Genomic DNA, 19,895 nt, shown 5'->3' on the forward strand with positions numbered 1-19,895 from the left:
ATAAGCGCAAAGTTCAGGGACTCAATAAAAACGTTTAATTACACTTGAAAGACTTCGTACAGTGCAACAGTGAATGTTCGCTGTTAATACTCACAAGAGTCCACTGTATCAAATGTTAATTGCATCTGTATTTTTATTCCCCTGTGTCCTCCAATCCTCCCATCAGGTTTCCGGTCTTGTGCAGTCTCCGGAAAGTTTCTTCCAATTTGGCTACGGACCAATACATCAAAAATTCCAGCTGGTCCGGTCCATTGTCCTGGGAAAATGGAAGCCCATTCTCCCATCCCTACCAAGACATATTTTAACCACTCAAACCCAGTCCTTAAAATAGTAGATGGGAAAGTAGGGGCCAGGGGTCCCTTTAGTTTAAGAACATCATCCTTTAAAACTGTGTGTGTGTGTGTGTGTGTGTGTGTGTGTGTGTGTGTGTGTGTGAGAGAGAGAGAGACAGAGACAGAGACAGAGACAACAGGTGAAAGACTGACATACTGTACAAAAAAATATAGAACGAAAAAATTATGGAGAAGTCTGGGAGGGATAAACATTCTAAGATAGAAGCAGGAAACTACCTCCTACCCATGATACTTTACCCACTTTGCAATAGTGGGGAAAGACTGAAAACAAGTCTCTAGGGAAGGGAGGTGTGGCACTAAGAAAACCAGTGTCTAAAGGTCTCACTAGGATGAGGTTAAAGAGAAATGAGGGACCCCTGGCTTCTATTATGTTGGTGGTTATTAGGGCAAAGGAGTTACTGAGAGCAGGAAGATGCAAAATGATCTCTGGGTGAAATACTTTGGATGACCATTTGTGAGTAGAAATTGGAGGACTCTTGACAAAGTGCAAGGAGAGAGAAACAAAAATAAGTGAAAGGGAACATAACTCTTAAAGGTAAGAGCCCAAGGTGGGCAGTGGTGGTGGTGAAGGAGAGAATTCAGATTCTGATCTGGCCTGGGGGGACAGAATGTGGGGCAGCCATAAGAAATATCAAGGCTTCAGGTAGCTAGCACCTTTCAAATTGGCACCATGGCCTTTCCCAGGGGGTGGGACCAATAAGAAAGTTTGAAGGGTCATCCAGGCCAGATGTCTCAAGTAGAAGTGACGGGTTTGATAGGCCTTCTTCTCAATCCATCTGCTGCATCTCTCCTCACCTGCCACACAGGCTTGGTAGAGGAAGTGTGTGTTGGGGGGAGGATGAGGCAGGGAAGAGGTGCTCATCATCTAACTCCTGAGAGCTTCAACAGGTAATCTTGGCAGTATCGGGCTGGTAAACGCAGTGGTCCTGGAATTGGGGGACTTCCTGACCCACTCTCTTTTTCACTCTTTCTCTTTTTTTCTTTACTCTCTTTTAAGCATTCCTCCAGAGGGTACCATGACTGGGATGATGCCTCATATCGGGGAGAAGGAAGGTTTCCCATCTCAGAGAGTCCCATTGTGAGACAACACCTGTTTCTATGAGTCGCGGTGATTAGGGTATATATGTGTATGTCATGACTGCCTGGGGCTGAGAAGCTCGTTGCCCTGTCCTAGGTTTGGCTCAGCTGGTCGAAGGAGATACGCTGGGACGCACATACCCTTCGATCACATTCCAAACCAGCTACTCTCTAAACCTGACTTTACAGGGTAGTGCTCCAAGTCCAGTGTGCCCCAGACAGTCTGATCTACTTAGAGCTGTGTCCACTACTGTAGTCATGTGGGCCAGGGGAAAATAACAGCTTATATGTCTTGGGACTGCTTGGACTCAAGGGACTGGGAGGGACGGATAGGAACTGAGATTGAGGGAAAGCTACATTACATTTTCCCACCTGTCTGAGGAAGGGGTGGGCTCTGATTGAAGGACTGGTGCTTTAGCAGGACTAAGACAGTAGCTTGGTTAACAGAAAAATACACACAAAAAATAAAGTATCAACATCTCTCTCCAACCTAATAACTCTCCAAAGAGAGGACGAGTGCTCTGGAGAACCAGAGGTTTTGCTGCTCCTACTCCCTGTGCAAAAGTGCCTGGCACCTTGCCCCCAGTGGCAGGGAAAAGCAGAGTAGTCTGGTGGGAAGCTCGGTCCCAAAAGAAAAACATACTACCCTAAGGGATGAAGCAAGAAAGGGCTACTAGCGGCTGCTTGGAATCTGGGCTGAAAGCCCAAGAAGAAGAACCAGTAGCAGTGAGCAAGCTCTGTGTACAGCTCTTCTCAGGATCTCAGGGGTGCAGATGGAAAGAGAAGGGAGAGAAGGGTTAGCAGGGGATGGATGGAGTGGGACTGCAGGGAGGGTGGGTTTCCTTAGGGCAGGACTGAGTACCTGGACTGAGTGAGGGAGCCCAGTTTGGCAAGAAAATTAAAAATAATGGGGGCAGGGGATCCAGGTGTGCAGCCTCTTCAGCAAGAGCAGTTCGAAGTCTCTGTCCCTGTCCCAGAGAGGCCACCTGGCCCAGGGCAGAGTTAGGTAGTGGTGGGGGCACTTGGAGAGGGTGCTATGGTCTCCTCTCTGCCCCCAGCGCATAATGTGGGAAACAGCAGGCTTCTCTCCCCACCACTGGTTACCAGTGTCTTGAGTCCACCAGCTCAGGTCGGAGGCTGAGTTTCTTGAGGCTCTCGTAGCCCACCACAATAACAATGGTGGAGGGCGTGGCTGAGATGATTCTGGCAGAGAGTCCCTTCATGAGGCCCCAAGGCCCCTCTTCTGCCATCAGCTGTCGGAAGGTCAGGATGATGGAGTTCTTTCCCTCAACCTGGAAAAGTCAACACAGTGCAGGACCAGGGAGTGTTTGACCAAGCAGTCAAAAAGCCCCTCTGCTTCATCTCCTCTGCCTTAGGCTGAAGTGGCAAGAATTAGACTTGGGAGTCAGAAGGCTGGATTCTGCTTCTGCAGGACAGATCAGCACAGTGACTGAGTATGGGCTTTGGTGCCAGCCTGCCTGGTTGAATCTGCTCCCCAAGTGACTAACAGTATAACCTCGGGTAGTTTACTTAACACTCTGCACCCCAGTTCCCTCAAATATAAAATAGTGATAATAGTACCTACCCCCCGTGGTTGTTCTAAGCAGTAAACAAAAGAATACCTGTACATGCTGAGAACAGTGCCTGGTGGAGAGTAAGTATTCAATAGATGTTAGCTATTATTAATATCATTAGCTAGACCACATAGTGAGGGGTCTTTGGGCTGGGTGATTCTCTCTGGTCTCAGGGAGCCTGGATTAAATCACCTCTAAGAGCCTCTGCAGCTCTACCAGTGATTTTTTGTCTTTTTGCTGTTTCTTGGGCCGCTCCCGCGGCATATGGAGGTTCCCAGGCTAGGAGTTGAATCAGAGCTGTAGCCACCGGCCTACACCAGAGCCACAGCAACGCGGGATCCGAGCCGCGTCTGTGACCTACACCACAGCTCACGGCAACGCCGGATCGTCAACCCACTAAGCAAGCGCAGGGACCGAACCCTCAACCTCATGGTTCCTAGTCGGATTCGTTAACCACTGCACCACGACGGGAACTCCTACCAGTGATTTTGATTCTGATCATCTCAATCCCTTTGAGCCCCCATGGCTAGTGTCCTCCCCTCCAACCCTGCCATACCCCACACACCCTGTGGCCTGTCTTCCCTATCACATTGGAAGCCTGGTAAGGCAGGAATCTTTTCTCTCTTCTCTCTTAATTGTCTTGCCATCTTCGCCCCCCACCCCCCCGACCCCATACCTTGCCAGCAAACTACGCTCCTAGAGACCACACTACTCAGACCCTCAGCCGATGCAGGACAGACGCTGTCCTTGTTATACTCCCTCCATTCTGTATGACCTTCGCAAGGTGATCCCAGTTCTGTGACTAAGAACGTCGTGCCATTCCCCTCTGCCTCCTTTAGCACCCTCCTTCACACTCCCTCATTCCCTTCATCCTCTCTAGAACTCTGACCACTGGTGCTGCCCTAACCTCCACTTTTTTTGGGGTTTTTTGTTTTTTGTCTTTTCGTCTTTTCTAGGGCTGCACTCGCGGCATATGGAGGTTCCCAGGCTAGGGGTCTAGTCCGAGCTGTAGTCGCCGGCCTACGCCACAGCCACAGCAACTCAGGATCCAAGCCGCACCTGCGACCTACACCACAGCTCACAGCAACGCTAGATCCCTAACCCACTGAGTGAGGGCAAGGATCAAACCCGCAACCTCAAGCTTCCTAGTCGGATCTGTTAACCACTGAGCCACGATGGGAACTCCTCCCCCAACCTCCACTTATCCAGCCACCTCAAGGGCTTTTGTAGCCATGCCTCTGTTCCTCTTACGTTCCAGCCTGGGAACTCCTCCAAGTAGAGACCTGTCCTTTTCCCTGAATCTCCTCATGGAACACCCAGAACAAGACTCAGGAGAGAATAAGAATAGAACCTGTGCACTTTATTATTTGCAAACCAAGCAGATGCCATTCATTTTCAAATGTGTGGGTTGGGAGGGACATTCTTTCCTAGGAACAAATATACAGTTGACCCTTAGACAACACAGGTTTAAACTGCGTGCATGGATCCACTTACACGCAGTATCTTTTTTTCCAGTAGTTCACTATAGTACTATATGATTCTTGGGTGGGGAACCATGGATTCAGAGGGCCAATTATAAATTGCACTCGGGTTTTCAACTGTGCCCTTGAACCTCATGTTGTTCAAGGGTCAACTGTACCTAGATTTACCAGCCATTTCCATGGCAACATCCTGGTTATCAGGGAAGCTGACTTTACCTCGAACTTGCTAAGGTTATATTCCTTCCCTCTCGTTTTCACTGCAACTCAATGACCCCACTCTCCTGGACAGCTGTCCTCTTTGTTTTTCTTTTGCCTTTTAGGGCTGCATGGGTGGCATACGGAGGCTCCCAGGCTAGAGGTCAAATTGGAGCTACAGCTGCCAGCCTACGCCACAGCCACAGCAACGCGGGATCTGAGCCGCGTCTGCAACCTACACCACAGCTCATGGCAACGCCAGATCCTTAACCCACTGAGAGAGGCTAGGGATCGAAACTGCAACCTCATGGTTCCTAGCCGGATTCATTTCCGCTATACCACAACGGGAACTCCTGGATAACTGTCCCCCTAACCCAAACAATACATTCCCCTGTTCTCTCCACCTACAACTTTATACAGCAAAACCTACCATTTGCATATTATACATCATCATTCAGACTCTATTTCCTTGGACTAGGTGCTATGAAACTGTCATTGAGCTGACTAAAGACAGGGACTATAATTTCTGGACAGTACCACCAAGGGTTTTGTCTGTATTTGTGCTGAGTTCATACATTCTATGAAAGCTATTCAAGAAGCTCTCTCACGACAGTTCAGGGGGTGGGGGGATGCATTGGGGTTGTGGGGTGGAAATCCTATAAAACTGGATTGTGATGATCACCGTACAACTATAAATGTAGTAAATTCATTGAGTAATAAAAAAATTTTTTAAAAAGCTCTCTCACTATAGAGAGCTCATAGCTCAGTGAAAAAGCCAAACTCGTGAAATTAACTAAAATCGTATTTCCAGTAACCACAAACCTGCAAGGTAAGGAAAAGGTGGTTGATAAACTATGCTAATAGAATGAAAGGCTAGAAGAAAGAAGTGAGAATTCCTAGAGACATGGGCAAGTAAAGGAGTGGAGGCATGCAAGGTAGCAGACAGGATGAAAGAAATATTCTAGGCGGTTCCAAGGGCTCAGCTGGTTTCTGTAGATGCTAAGTTGTAACCACAAGGAAGAGGCTTGGATGACCAGGAGTGGCCGGCCGGACTGGAGGGCCATGACACAAAGCGGTCAGGGCAACACTGGAGGGCCCGAGGATCACGCTTCTAGTGGCTTATCTGGTGGGGGCTGGTAAAGACTGGTCTTACCTGCACTCGGGTACGGATGACATCCATGGGGTTGGTGAGGATGGAAGCAGTGGCTGCTGCCAGAGGCCCTGAGATGGCTTGAAAGACAATGTGAGGGCACTCCTTAGGACAGAGGGACGAGAGCTGCTCTGGAATCAATGGAAAGACAATGCCTCAAGACATGCGGTACTCCACACACCCCCCTGCCGCTTGGACCATTTGACCCAATGATGACAAACTCTCCATCCTTAGCAACCTTAGACCCCATAACTCCCATCTTTTCTTTCCTTTGCTTTCATTTGAACCAACAACACAAAAGATACATCTCAGACCCTTTCTAGAAGTGATCTGGAACAGGACAAAATTCCTCTGGAGACAGAGATTTCAAAACCTCTTTCCCACACTGAGTGAAGTAAGTCAGAGAGAGAAGGACAAATTATCATAAGATATCACTTCTATGTGAAATCTAATAAAAAATGATTTCACAAAAGAACTTATTTATAAAACACGAACAAACACAGATTTTAAAGCCAATCTTACGGTTACCATAGGTAAAACCTTTAGGAGGAGGAAAGATTGGGAGAGTGGGAAATAACAGATACACAATACTGTATAAAATAGATGTTTAATGAGAACCTACTGTATAGTACAGGAAAACTCACTCAATAGTTTGTTTATTTGTCTTTTTGCCATTTCTTGGGCTGCACCCTCGGCATATGGAGGTTCCCAGGCTCGGGTGAATTGGAGCTGCAGCCGCCGGCCTACACCAGAGCCACAGCAACACCAGATCCGAGCCTCATCTGCGACCTACACCACAGCTCATGGCAATGCCAGATCCTTAACCCACTGAGCAAAGCCAGGGATCAAACCCTCAACCTCATGGTTCCTAGTCGGATTCGTTAACCACTGAGCCACGATGGGAACTCCAATAGTTTGGGTTTTTTTAAATTTATTTTTAAGGGCCTCACTTGCAGCATATGGAAGTTTCCAGGCTAGGGGTCAAATTGGAGCTACAGCTGCTGACCTACAACACAGCCACAGCAATGCCAGATCGAGCTGCATCTTTGACCTACATTACAGCTCACAGCAACACCGGATCCTTAACCCACTGAGTGAGGCCAGGAATCAAACCCTCGTCCTTGGGGTTCCTGTCATGGCTCAGTGGTTAACAAACTGGACTAGCATTCATGAGGATGCGGGTTTGATCCCTGGCCTTGCTCAGTGGGTTAAGGATCCAGCGTGGCCATGAGCTACGGTACAGGTCGTAGACATGGCTCAGATCCCAAGATGCTGTGGCTGTGGGATCTGACTGGATCCCTAGCCTGGGAACTTCCATATGCTTCAGGTGCAGCCCTAAAAAGACACCCCCGCCCCCGCAAATGCTGCTGATGAAGATGGAATAGTACCCATACTCACCCATTCCCAGCATCAATGGGAAGTTCACCTGCAGTTGAATTTTTTTGCTTTTCCCTCTCTGAAGGAGGGAGACAAGAGTTTTGTTTTGTTTTGTTTTGTTTTGTCTTTTCTAGGGCCTCTCCCATGGCATATGGAGGTTCCCAGGCCAGGGGTCCAATCGGAGCTGTAGCCTCTGGCCTACACCACAGGCACAGCAACTCAGGATCCAAGCCACATCTGCGACCTATACCACAGCTCACAGCAATGCCGGATCCTCAACCCACCAAGCAAGGCCGGGGATCGAACCCGACACCTCATAGTTCCTAGTTGGATTCATTAACCACTAAGCCATGACGGGAACTCCTTCATTCATTTATTTAACAAAGATTTATTGAATGATTACCATGAGCCAGTCACCTTAGGCTCTGAGGATATAACAGTAAATAAAAGAGCCTCAAATCCCTGCCCTTATGAAATTTACATTCTAGTGGGAAAAGACAGACAACCAACAAATAAAAAGCAAAATATACAGCTATGTAAGAAGGCAGTGTGTTAATTATAGATAAAAAAATAAAGTAGGAAAAGGAGATATGAAACGGCAAGGAAGAGGGTGAAGTTTGAGTAAGACATAAAGGAGAGCGTAAGCCTTATCGATCTGTGGAAAGAAGCTTTCCAAGCAGAGGTAATATCCTATGCAAAGGCCCTGAGGTCTTCAAGGGGGGCAGCAAGGCCAGTATGCCTGGAGTTGAATGAGTGACAGAAAGAACAGCAGTTGAGGTCTAAGAGGGAAGTCATTTAGGGCCTTTGAAGCCATTGCATGGACTTTGGCTTTTATTCTGAGTGAGGACAAAGGCAAAACAGATTCATCTTCTCAGAGGTTACCTCTAATTTTCTCTCTACGATTCAGTCACCATAATACCTAAATTTTTTTTCTTGAGGGAGGAGCAATACAGGGACATGGGATTAAGAAGTACAAACAAGAGTTCCCGTCGTGGCGCAGTGGTTGACGAATCCGACTAGGAACCATGAGGTTGCAGGTTCGATCCCTGCCCTTGCTCAGTGGGTCAAGGTTCCGGCGTTGCCGTGAGCTGTGGTGTAGGTCGCAGACGTGGCTTGGATCCTGCGTTGCTGTGGCTCTGGCGTAGGCTGGCAGCTACAGCTCCGATTCAACCCCTAGCCTGGGAACCTCCATATGCCGAGGGAGCGGCCCAAGAAATGGCAAAAAAAGACAAAAAAAACAAACAAAAAAGAAGTACAAACAATTTGGTATAAAATAAGCTACAAGGATATATTGTACAACAGGAATATAGTAAATATTTTATAATAACTGTAAGTGGAATATAACCTTTAAAAATTGTGAATCACAGGAGTTCCTGTTGTGGTGTAGTGGTTAACGAATCCGACTAGGAACCATGAGGTTGCAGGTTCGATCCCTGGCCTCGCTCAGTGGGTTATGGATCCAGTGTTGCCGTGAACTTGCGGTGTAGGTCACAGACGCGGCTCGGACCCGGAGTTGCTGTGCCTGTGGTGTAGGCCGGTGGCTACAGCTCCAATTAGACCCCTAGCCTGGGAACCTCCATGTGCCATGGATGCAGCCCTAGAAAAGGCAAAAAGACAAAAAAAAAAATTGTGAATCACTATATTGTACACCTATAACTTACATAATATTATATACCAACTATACTTAAATTAAAAAAACCTTTTTTTTTAGGGCTGCAGGTGCAGCATATGTAAGTTCCCAGGCTAAAGGTCGAATCGGAGCTATAGCCACCGGCCTATGCCACAGCCACAGCAACGCCAGTTCTGAGCCGTGTCTACAGCTCATGGCAACACCAGATCCTTAACCCACTGAGCAAGGCCAGGGATCAAACTCTCAACTTCATGGTTCCTAGTCGGATTCGCTAACCACTGAGCCACAATGCGAACTCTGGGAACTCCTCAATTTTTAAAAAAGATAATTTTCTTCTCATACTACTAGTTTTGGTAATTTACAGCCAAGCAACTAAAGGTAGGACGGTGGAAACTGGCAAGGCAGAAAACAAAGGCTTCTGGAGTTCCCATCATGGCTCAGTGGAAACAAATCTGACTAGCATCCATGAGGACGCAGGTTCGATCCCAGGCCTTGCTCAGAGGGTTGAGGATCCAGCATTGCCGTGAGTTGTGGTGTAGGCCGGTGGCTACAGCTCCAATTCGACCCTGGCCTTGGAATCCTGGCCTTGGACTCACCACATGCCACAGGTGCGGCCCTAAAAAGACAAAAACGAAAAACAAAAAGAAAGAAAAGAAAACAAAGGCTTTCTAAGTCCCAGGACGTGGCAGAATTCCTTAAGCCCTTCCGGAACCACCTCTCCCCTGATTTCTAATCGCTTTCTTTTCCAGGGTCAGCAAAAAAACAGAAACAAAGTGAGGAGGCAGCTCCACCTCAGAGGTGTCTTGTTTCTCCTGAGAAGAAAACATTTCGCAACCACTAGAAGCAGCATCTGGACTGGCACTGCCAGCCTCCTTGGGCCTGTCTGCACTGGCCCCCAAGCCTGCAAGCTGCAGCAGGATTCAGACTCCAATTCTATTCATGCACACATGTCATTTTCCTGTGGTTTAGGGAGAGGATGAACAAACAAAGGCAAGTGGAAGGGGAAAAAGCTCCATGTCTTTCCTTCATTATTCATTCAACAAGCATTTATTTGGCATCTATTATCTGCAAGGTAGAAGATAAGCCCAGGCTGACTTGGTTTAAGACCCTGTTGGCTAAATGACTTTGGACAAGTATAAATGAATATTGATTTATTTAATGCCTACTATGAAAACAGTAGACATACAACAGAAATGGACAGGGAAATACCAGGCACTATGAATACAGTAGACATACAACAGAAATGGACAGGGAAATGCCTTCGTGGAATTTTCAGTCTAATTGAGAAGCTGAGCAGGAGTTGGGGATAAAATAATTACAAATTATGACAAGTGCTAGGAAGGAAACAAAGTGTTGAAAAACAGGAACAGCCCTCTTTCCAATGGGTAAAGAAGTTTTCTTTGCAAAGGTGGCATCTAGCAGAGACAACACAAACAAGCAGAGGTTGGGGAGAGAATGCACGGTTGAGGAATGTGCATTAACTGGCCTCCTGCAGCATAGACTGTACATGGGGAAGCAGCGGGAGGTTTCACCGTAAAGGGAGGATGAAGCTGTGCTAAAGAGTTGGGATTTTACTCAGCAAGCAGTGGGAGCCACTGAACTTTGCAACCAGGGTTTAAAGTTAATCCATTAGGGGAGTGCCCATCATGGCTGAGCTGTAACAAAGCCGACTAGGATCCATGAGGATGTGAGTTCGATCCCTGGCCTTGCTCAGTGGGTCAAGGATCTGGCGTTGCCATGAGCTGTGGTGTAGATCAGGTCCCGTGTCGCTGTGGCAAAACTGTAGCTCCGATTTGACCCTTAGCCTGGGAACTTCCATATTTCTGTGAGTGCGGCCCTAAAAAGACAAAATAAATAAGTAAATAAACTAAATAAAATAAATAAATAAATGTAAGTTAATCCATTAGGGAAGCGTGTGTAGATAGAAAGGAAGAGACTTGGATCTGCTAGAAGGCTGATTCAATGGTCCAGGAGGGTGGTAAGAGGGCATGGTTTCCAGGAAAGGTGGTGGGAATGGAGAGAAAGTTGGACAAGACAGTCCAGGGTCACCAGGACTAGGTGTGGGACCAGGGAGAGGAGTGGCCAAGCACAATGCCCAAGGCTTCAATCTCAGTGATTTAGAGAATAACATGGCCACTGACATGTGAAAGTAACTCAGAGGAGTTCCCTCATGGTACAAAGGGTTAAGGATCCGGTGTTGTCACTGTAGCAGCTCAGGAGGCTGCTGTGGTGTGGGTTTGATCCCTGGCCCAGGAACTTCCACCATGCCACAGGCATAGCCAAAAGAGAAAGCCATTTTGGGATGAAAAACTGTTAGTTGAATAAAACTTCAGATGTAAACGCATGCCTCCCAGTCGGAAGGCCCAACAGTCAGAATGTCAGAATATCTGGACAGGTTAGTAGTTTGAGATCAGAAGTAGAGATTTTGGACATATTAGAAAAGGACGCTTCTAATTACAAAAGAGATCAAATGAAGAGAGAAGGGTGAAGACAGACTCCAGAGAAAATGTTCACACTTCCTAGAAGTTTCTCTAACATTAAGACTACCAGCATCTATTCAGGAAGAATCTGATCCATAGGGGTGGGGTGGAGTATCTGAATTCTACCAAATACAACAGATGAAAGACTGTTAAATAGAAGAAGAGATAGAGCTACCAAAATAAAAAATTACAATTAGGAAAAATAGAAGAACCAGAAAAGTATGGTACCACAGAAACAAAATGGGTATAGGTTAGGGAATCATTACAAAATTTGGTCAAAGTTCTAGATGGGCTAGGAGCCAGCAGCAGGGACTAGGGAGGTTGCCAGCACAGGCTGCCCTAACTAGAATCTGGTAACTACCCAAAGCTCTGGACGTCGTAGGGTAGCAGACACACACACACACAGGTCCTGCTCTGGACAACTTGCTTTGTCCTTTCAGAAGGAAATCTGGCAGTATGTTTATTGAGGCCCTCAAAAATGGTATGTTTTGGGGAGGTCCCGTCGTGGCACAGTGGAAACGAATCTGACTAGGAACCATGAAGTTGCGGGTTTGATCCCTGGCCTTGTTCAGTGGATTAAGGATCCAGCATTGCTGTGAGCTGTGGTGTAGGTCGCAGACATGGCTTTAATCTGGCGTTGCTGTGGCTCTGACGTAGGCTGGCAGCTTACAGCTCTGATTAGACCCCTAACCTGGGAATCTCCATATGCTGCAGGTGCGGCCCTAAAAAAATTACGTTTTGGGAGTTCCCGCTGTGGTGCAGTGGAAATGAATCTGACTAGTATTCACAGGGATGCAGGTTTGATCCCTGGCCTCGATTAGTGGGTTAAGGATCCGGCATTTCCATGAGCTATGGTATAGGTTGCAGATGTGGTTTGGATCTGGTGTTATCGTGACTGTGGTGTAGGCCGGCAGCTACAGCTCTGATTCGACACCGAGCCTGGGAACTTCCACGTGCCAGGGGTGTGGCCCTAAAATCAGGGGAAAAAAAGTTATGTTTTGACCCAGGAATTCTATTTTTGGGAAATACTTAACAAGTAATGTCCTGTGGACAAAAATACATCATAGGAGTAGAAAGGTTCAAGATTGTATCACATCTTGAACTTAATACTGAAGAAAGGCATGCAACTCAAAAGCTCACTATTACTCATTGATTTCATCTTTAAATCCCATGGATTCTGCCCCTCCCCACCTTCCAATTCACTGCCAATATTCTACTAACCTTAGTTGATTCTATGCAGCAAGAACATAATTTATGTTCTACAGTCATATACCTTACTTGTCTGATTCCCTCCACTATAATATTAGTTTCTTGAAGGCAAGAATCATGTTTTATTCATCTCTGAATTCTCTTAGATTCAAATGTTTGCTATAGGAGTTCCCACTGTGGCACAGTGGTTAATGAATCCAACTAAGAACCATGAGGTTGCGGGTTCGATCCCTGGCCTCGCTCAGTGGGTTAAGGATCCGGCATTGCTGTGAGCTGTGGTGTAGGTCGAAGATGTGACTCGGATCCCGCGTTGCTGTGGCTCTGGCATAGGCCGGTGGCTACAGCTCCGATTAGACCCCTGGCCTGGGAACCTCCATATGCCGCGGGAGCAGCCCTAGAAAAGGCAAAAAGACACCCCCCCCCAAAATTTTTTTTTTGCTATAGGAATGGCCCATTTTCCCATTAAATCTCCCATTCCAACATGCAGAGAACAGCACCTCAGTCCCATTAGTAACCCATCCTCTGCCCCATTGTCCTGTCCCCTGCTTACCTGCATAGAAGTGATAGAAGGGCCACCAGACAGCACTGTTTGGGATGTAAGTAAGCAGTGAGGCCACATAGCCTCGGTAGAAGCCACGAAGTCCATCGGCCCGCAGGATCTGCCTGATGATGTCCTTGGTTTGGCCAAAGGCAACTACCCCTTGTCCCTCTGGATTCCCTCGCACTTGGAAACGGCCCATTTTCTCACCCTTGCGCTGCATCATGAGGTGCTGGGAGACCACATCAATGGGCACCGTGATGCTCTGAGCTACAAGCGAGGCCGAGCCACCAGCCACCAGTGATTTGACTGTGTTGCTCTGGCTGTAGTCAGCTACGAACTTCCGGGTGAGCTCATAAGTGGTGACGTAGCACTGGCCAGATATGAGGGTGAAGGTGTTGACCAGGAATCCCCGGTAGAGGCCAGCCACACCATCTGCCCGTAGGATCTTGATGAAGGCGTCAAAGGTCCCATGGTAGAGGCTCTTGCCTTTTTGAACCTGCAGCCGAGTGCGGATGAGGGTGAATGGGTAGACACTGACGCGGATCATCATTGTCATTGCCACACCAAACACATAGAACTTCTTCTTGTCCAGGTGTTCCCACTCGATGATCTGGATGTTACGTTTGTCCTCCATTGTGCCCGAAGACCTGGGGATTTGAGCACAGAAGAGGGAATGTGAAGGAAATCAGAATTCACACTTTCTCCTCCTGGCTGGGCACTGAAACTCCATTCTTAGGCTTCATCTCCTAAGAGACGGGGTGCAGTACTCACCTCCCCAGAGCTTAGACATCACCCATGCGGGCTCTGCCAACCCCTGCCTGAGTCTTCCTTCACAGATCCTGCCCCCTTCTCTCTCCTTTACCAGTCCATCCTGATTCAGGTACCCTCATCTGAAAACTGTTCCTCAATTCAGTGACTCCCCTGGCCCCATTCCCACCTCATTCCCTCCCCCCAGGTTATCAGATCATTTATTCTGGTCTGTCTGCCTCTGCCCAGGCCCTGGTGTCATGGCCCATTCTCCGTTTCCTTCCCTGGCTCACCCAGACAGCTCAGGATGCTGTGGACAAACTGACCACCTGCAGGATGCAAGGCTTTTATGTGGCCTAATGGGATGTTACTAAGTGACATCCAGGAAGTACTGCATTTTTGTCTCTTTTTTTTGGGGGGGGGGGGTCTTTTTAGGGCTGTACCCACAGTATATGGAAGTTCCTGGGCTAGGGTTGAATGGGAACTGCAGCTGCCAGCCTATAACACAGCCACAGCAACATGGGATCCAAGCTGAGTCTGCAACCTACATCACAGCTCTTGGTAATGCTGGATCCTTAATCTACTGAGCAGAGTCAGGGATCAAACCTGCATTCTCATAAATACCAGTTGGGTTCCTTACCACTGAGCCACAATAGGAACTCCCAGAATAGCTTCACTTTTGATACTCCTGGGCCTACTGAGGAAGCATGACCTTTGGCCTTTGAACCTCAGCAGGGTGCCTCTTTTATCACCATTTACCAGCTGACTCACCTTACTTTATTTTTTGGTTTCCTGTGCTGGCCCCTCTGAGCTCCCGGGACCCATGCTCACTACATTTATATTTTCTCCAATCTGCATTAGAAGAAAGTGGGGGAAGAAGGCAAGTAGGGCTTTCACTCCACAGGGCACCCCCACCCCCCTGCACTCCCTTCCCTCCAGTGAAAGGAGTTAGAATGTCAGGAATAAGCCAAAGGTCAGAGTCCTCTTTGGTTATTAGATAACTCACTCTAGAGAAAGAAAAGAACCAAAAGAAGCACCTGAAAACTACGTAGTTCCCCTGAAGAGTCTTAAGAATTACAGGGAAGAGAACTTGCTTGACCCCTTTCATCCCTAAGCATATAAATCATAACCTCAGCCCTAGATAATGAAGGGAGATTCAAGGGACAGAGAAGATACTCAGACGTAGCCTTCGAAAAACTCAAGGAGACACAGCATCCCTCTGGGGAATGGATGTGAGCTACAGATATAAACCAGGGCAAATTAATGTACATGTGGCCCTCATGTTAAGTGTATCCACTGACTAAAGTTTCAAACAAAACTAATAAGCTTACCATTGTAACAACTGTATTAAGTCAGGACCTTCTAACTTAAGAAATGTCAGGAGTTCCCGTTGTGACACAGTGGAAACGAATCTGACTAGGAACCATGAGGTTTCAGGTTCGATCCCTGGCCTCACTTAGTGGGTTAAGGATCTGGTGTTGCCGTGAGCTGTGGTGTAGGTTGCAGACTCGGCTTGGCTCCCAAGTTGCATAGGCCGGCGGCTATGTCTCTGATTAGACCTCTAGTCTGGGAATCTCCATATGCCACAGGAGCAGCCCTAGAAAAGGCGAAAAGACACACACACACACAAAAAAACTCTTAGTAATTCCCTGATGGCTCAGTGGGTTGAGGGTCCAGCACCGTCACTGCCCTGGTGCGAGTTTAATCCCTGGCCCAGCAACTTCCACATGCCATGGGTGGCAAAAAAAAGGACAACTTAAGAGAGCTGAAACGTTCAGAGACCCAGTGAGCAAACCCAGTGCTATTGCCTTAACAAACCTCATGCCAAGTGTACAACCAGAGTTCATCCTCAACCACCTTCTCCAACCAAGGTCCCAAGCAGCCTAAGCAGCTTCTTGGTTTACCACAGAGGTCAGTGGGAAAGCAAGGTTAGCTTTTTGGAATTCTCAGAGCTGGACTGCATCATTTTTATTAAAGTACAAACAACTTTCAGTGCAAACCGAGTACACTGAGTGAACTGAGGGAAAACCGTAGCTTCAAGATGAGGCACAGGTGAGGCATGTGTAACCAAGATAGGCTTCCTGGAGGAGGACAAAGCAATCTGAACGGAGGAACACATGTGGACAGTGAAAGGATGAGAACAATGGCTTGAAACAACCAGGTTGATGAGAATGGAGGATCTAGGCTGAAGTAAATGAGCCAGAGACGGGGTTCTAGGAGACCTCCTAGAACATGGATGTGCCACTTGCTGTGGGCAAAAGTGGCCTTTCCTCCAGCCTCAGCCTAGGACACCCACCAAGTCCAGCAAGGCAATCTTCTCCTTTGAGAACCTTCAAGAGAAGGGGGTCACTGTATCACTGACAAACAGGGTGTTTGTCATCCAGGGTCCCAAGGTCATGTGTCCATTTCCACTGAGAAATGAGAGAAAGAGAGAGAGACACTAGGATTTACTGAATACCTATTACCTCACATGATCCTTACAACTTAAACTGTGTACAATTTGACACTTGTGCTAAATGAGGAAACACAGGCACAAATAGGTTAAAAGGAACAGACTCAAGGTCACAGAGTTGGTCGGTGGTGGAAGTGGGATATGAGCCAAGTTTTTGCCCCTACTCCATCATGCTCTCTACCCCATGGGAGTTGAAGAGTTCCAACACAAATCACTCTGCTCAGTCTTAAGCCAAGTCATTCCCACCCTTGGGCGGCAGGATTAAGGCCCTCGAGACTACCGGTTACCCAGGGGTGAAGCATAAGATCCTGGCTCTGCAGTTGCCCAAGGATTTCTCTCAGCTCTGCTCCAGAGAAACCAAGAGCTGCCTCTGATTTCCCAGGGTGCTTGATGAGTAAATTGAGCTGAGTGGCTGGGTGGGTCCATTGTTGCCACAGGACAAATACTGCAGGGCTCAAGCAGGAGAGCCTTCTGCTGGGCTCATGGATCCTGCGTGCTAAGCAGGGCAAAGAGGCAGAGTGACAGAAGATGCTGTTCCAGGACCTGGTTTTGTTTCTCAACCTGCCAAACTGAATGACAGAGTACCAACATCTCCTGATGAGAAATCCTACCGCAGCACCCAAAGCCTCATTTCTCACTTTCTGCCTTCTCTCAACAGGTGCCAGTCTGTTTTAAATTCCGCAAAAATTGGAGTTCCCATCATGGCGCAGTGGAAATGAATCCGACTAGGAACCCTGAGGTTGCAGGTTCGATTCCTGGCCTCGCTCAGTGGGTTAAGGATCCCACATTGCTGTGGCTGTGGTGCAAGCCAGCGGCTACAGCTCCAATTAGACCCCTAGCCTGGGAACCTCCATATGCTGCGGGTGTGGCCCTAAAAAAGACAATAAATAAATAAATAAATTCCCCCAAAAAGAAGAGAGGACTCTCCATGGCCAAAACAGGAAACTTCTACCATTGCCATGATGACACAAGAAGCCACTAAGGGTCATACCATAGAAGGATGAGACTCTACAGTTGAAGGGGAAGGCACTGCACCCACCACTTCTACCCTCTTGAAAGGTGCAGCTGCTCTTAAAGTTGGGATCTCAACCTGTTCTTTGTCACATAATGTGCAAACTTCCTGCTGGAATAACAAAACCAGTTCCTTGTATTTCACCCTCTGGAAAATCCTCCTTGCAGATACTCATATGCTAACTTTCTTCAGCATTGCCTTCTGCCCAACTTTTTTTTTTTTTTTTTGCTTTTTAGGGGCCACACCCTTGGCCTATGGCAGTTCTCAGGCTAGGGATCAAATTGGAGCTACAGCTACTGGCCTACATCACACCCACAGCAACAAGGGATCCGAGCCTTGTCTGTGACCTACACCACAGCTCACAGCAACGCCAGAACCTTGACCCACTGAGCAAGGCCAGAGATCAAACCTGCATCCTCATGGATACTAGTTGGGTTCATTAACTGCTGAGCCACAGAGTTAATTCCTGCTCAACTTCTTTATGGCTCTTTCCCAGACCCTTATGTATTGTGTGTAGGGCTTCAATTCTGAATTTTCTCCCATTTTTTTCACAGGCCTCAATCACAAAGGTTAAAGTGCCTCATATGAAGACCCAATAGATGACCCAGGATGTCCCGAAGTCATCAAATGAGATGTCAGAGGCAAAGGCCCCGCTGCTGAGACCACCGGAGGGAAGGAACAAACTGGCCTAGATAAGCACACTTCCTCTCCACTTCAATTCTTCATGTACCAGAAAAACCTATACCAGACTATTCACTAGGTTCTGAGTCACCTGGAAGGCAAGGTCATTCAATGAGAAGAACATTAGTGGTCAGGAGTTCCTCCACTTCCATTACTTACTAGTAGGACTGGAACTAAGTCACTTCTTTAAAATTCAATATCCTCATCTATGATATAGAGCTAATAAAGCCTGCCACAGCTATATAACAGTGTGGTGCAACTCACACGTGCTAAAATATGCAAAGCCATTTTTATTAACAGCAAAGCACTTCCTTCACTGCAGAAATTCCTACTGGACAGTGGTGCTCTAAATCCTTGCTACTCAGAGTGGTGCACAAACCCGCAACATTGGTATCACCTGGGAGCTTGTAGAAATACAGAACTTCAGGATGCTCTGTAGACTTGCTGAATAAGAACCATTTTCACAAGATCTCTGGGTGATCAATATGTATATCAGAGTTTGGAAAAGTATTGCCTTAAACATTAAGGATTGTCAGTATTCTAACAATAACAACTACTCTAGGAGTCCACGACCACTATGACTACGTTAAGAGCCCTCTGATTCCATCCTGACTTGTCCCCAGGACTGGGCCCAATGATGACTAATAGACTCATTCAGTTCTTTTCAGTCAACAACATTCACCAAATCAAATCATCTGTCTACAGCTCCTGACAAGACACCTATGAGGTCTGGTTCCCACTTCTGTGCTGGGATCAAGATCTTTGCTTCCTCCTTCTGTTCCTCTGTTCTTCTTACTGCATCTCCATCAAGGCTCTGCATCCTGAGAGCTATCTACCTTAGGAACGTGAATATATTTACATGCTCGCCCACCTGTCCTAATGAATATGCATTTCCTTAGGGAAGGTTCTGGGCGTGCCTCCAACCCCTCCCTTCAAGATAATCTCCCCCCAGGACAGGTGGAGATTCCCACTCAACCCTCCTTTGGTCTTCCATAGGTGCCCACGTGATCTCTCATGACAGACATCACATGACAATCCTCTTCACCTACTGCACATGACACCCCCTTTAAGTAGCTTCTGTCCTGAACCCCGAAACTGCCGCCTTTAGATCCTGGACATGCCCCTAGCCATGTCTCTGGCCATGCTTCTTTCGCTGTCGGCGAACCCCATGCTCCTCCGATAGGAAGAGATGCGTCGCTGGAGTCATCCCTCATTCCCAAAACTGCGCGGCGGGTTCCCACTAAATTGCTGCCGTGCACTGCAGGCAACCGCTGCCCCCTTGACAGGTCCCGGTACTAGGAGACCTTAGTCCTCAGGCACCTCAAGCCGGTGATTTCGTACCTTCTCAGTTCAGGGCGGTTCTGCCGCGTCTGAGGCAAACTCCCAGAGCGGACCTCTAGGCCGCAGCTCCCACTCTATCCTCTGTTCCCGGCAACTGATGGCCTCCGGTCGCATCTTCCTCCATCTCGACCGGGATCCCGGTACTGCCGGAACCGGAAATTGGGACACTGTCACTCCCGCCCCCTGCAGGGGGCGGGGATGAACGGTGGGCAACTGCACCAATGACGTTCTGAGTCTTTAGCCTCGCCCCCCGCCTCCGCAGCAAAGGCGGAAGGTCCTGGTAGCCATCTTGAATTTGGGCAGAGGCCACGCCTTCTTTAGCCCTTTCTTCTACAGCGCATGCGTGTTCTTTCGAATTCGTGGAAATTGGGTCGCCGGCCACTTCTTGAAGGTCTTGTTCCCAACGGGTCACCTTGCGTTTCAAGTCTCCTGGAATCCTTAAGTTAAAATCTCATCTAATTTTTGTGTAACTTTTCTCATCTATAGAACCAAAACAGGACAATGTGCAGCAGGAAGGACTAAGTTTAGATTTTGGAGACTTGGGAACTCAAAACTTCAGAAATAGGGAACATCCTGGAGATAGAGTGATCTCTTC

The 19,895-nt window shown here is 47.7% G+C and overlaps 1 protein-coding gene across 3 annotated transcripts; it reads right to left on the reverse strand.

Moving 5' to 3' along the window:
* Positions 1 to 12: 12 nt before the first annotated feature.
* Positions 13 to 19,466, reverse strand: SLC25A44 (solute carrier family 25 member 44). 3 transcript variants are annotated; one of them, XM_047784321.1, is made up of 5 exons: positions 19,301 to 19,466; positions 16,111 to 16,225; positions 13,077 to 13,714; positions 5,834 to 5,961; positions 13 to 2,722 (listed from the first exon to the last, which is right to left on the reverse strand). In XM_047784321.1, the coding sequence occupies exons 3-5, from the start codon at positions 13,699 to 13,701 to the stop codon at positions 2,531 to 2,533; spliced, it is 945 nt and encodes a 314-aa protein (XP_047640277.1). In that variant the 5' UTR covers positions 13,702 to 13,714; positions 16,111 to 16,225; positions 19,301 to 19,466; the 3' UTR covers positions 13 to 2,530. The 3 variants fall into 3 exon arrangements, with proteins under 3 accessions (XP_047640277.1, XP_047640276.1, XP_047640278.1); XM_047784320.1 differs by lacking the exon at positions 16,111 to 16,225; XM_047784322.1 differs by lacking the exons at positions 5,834 to 5,961; positions 16,111 to 16,225.
* Positions 19,467 to 19,895: the final 429 nt, after the last annotated feature.

The sequence above is a fragment of the Phacochoerus africanus genome, chromosome 6 (assembly GCF_016906955.1).
Source record: "Phacochoerus africanus isolate WHEZ1 chromosome 6, ROS_Pafr_v1, whole genome shotgun sequence".
Classification (NCBI taxonomy): Eukaryota; Metazoa; Chordata; class Mammalia; order Artiodactyla; family Suidae; genus Phacochoerus; species Phacochoerus africanus.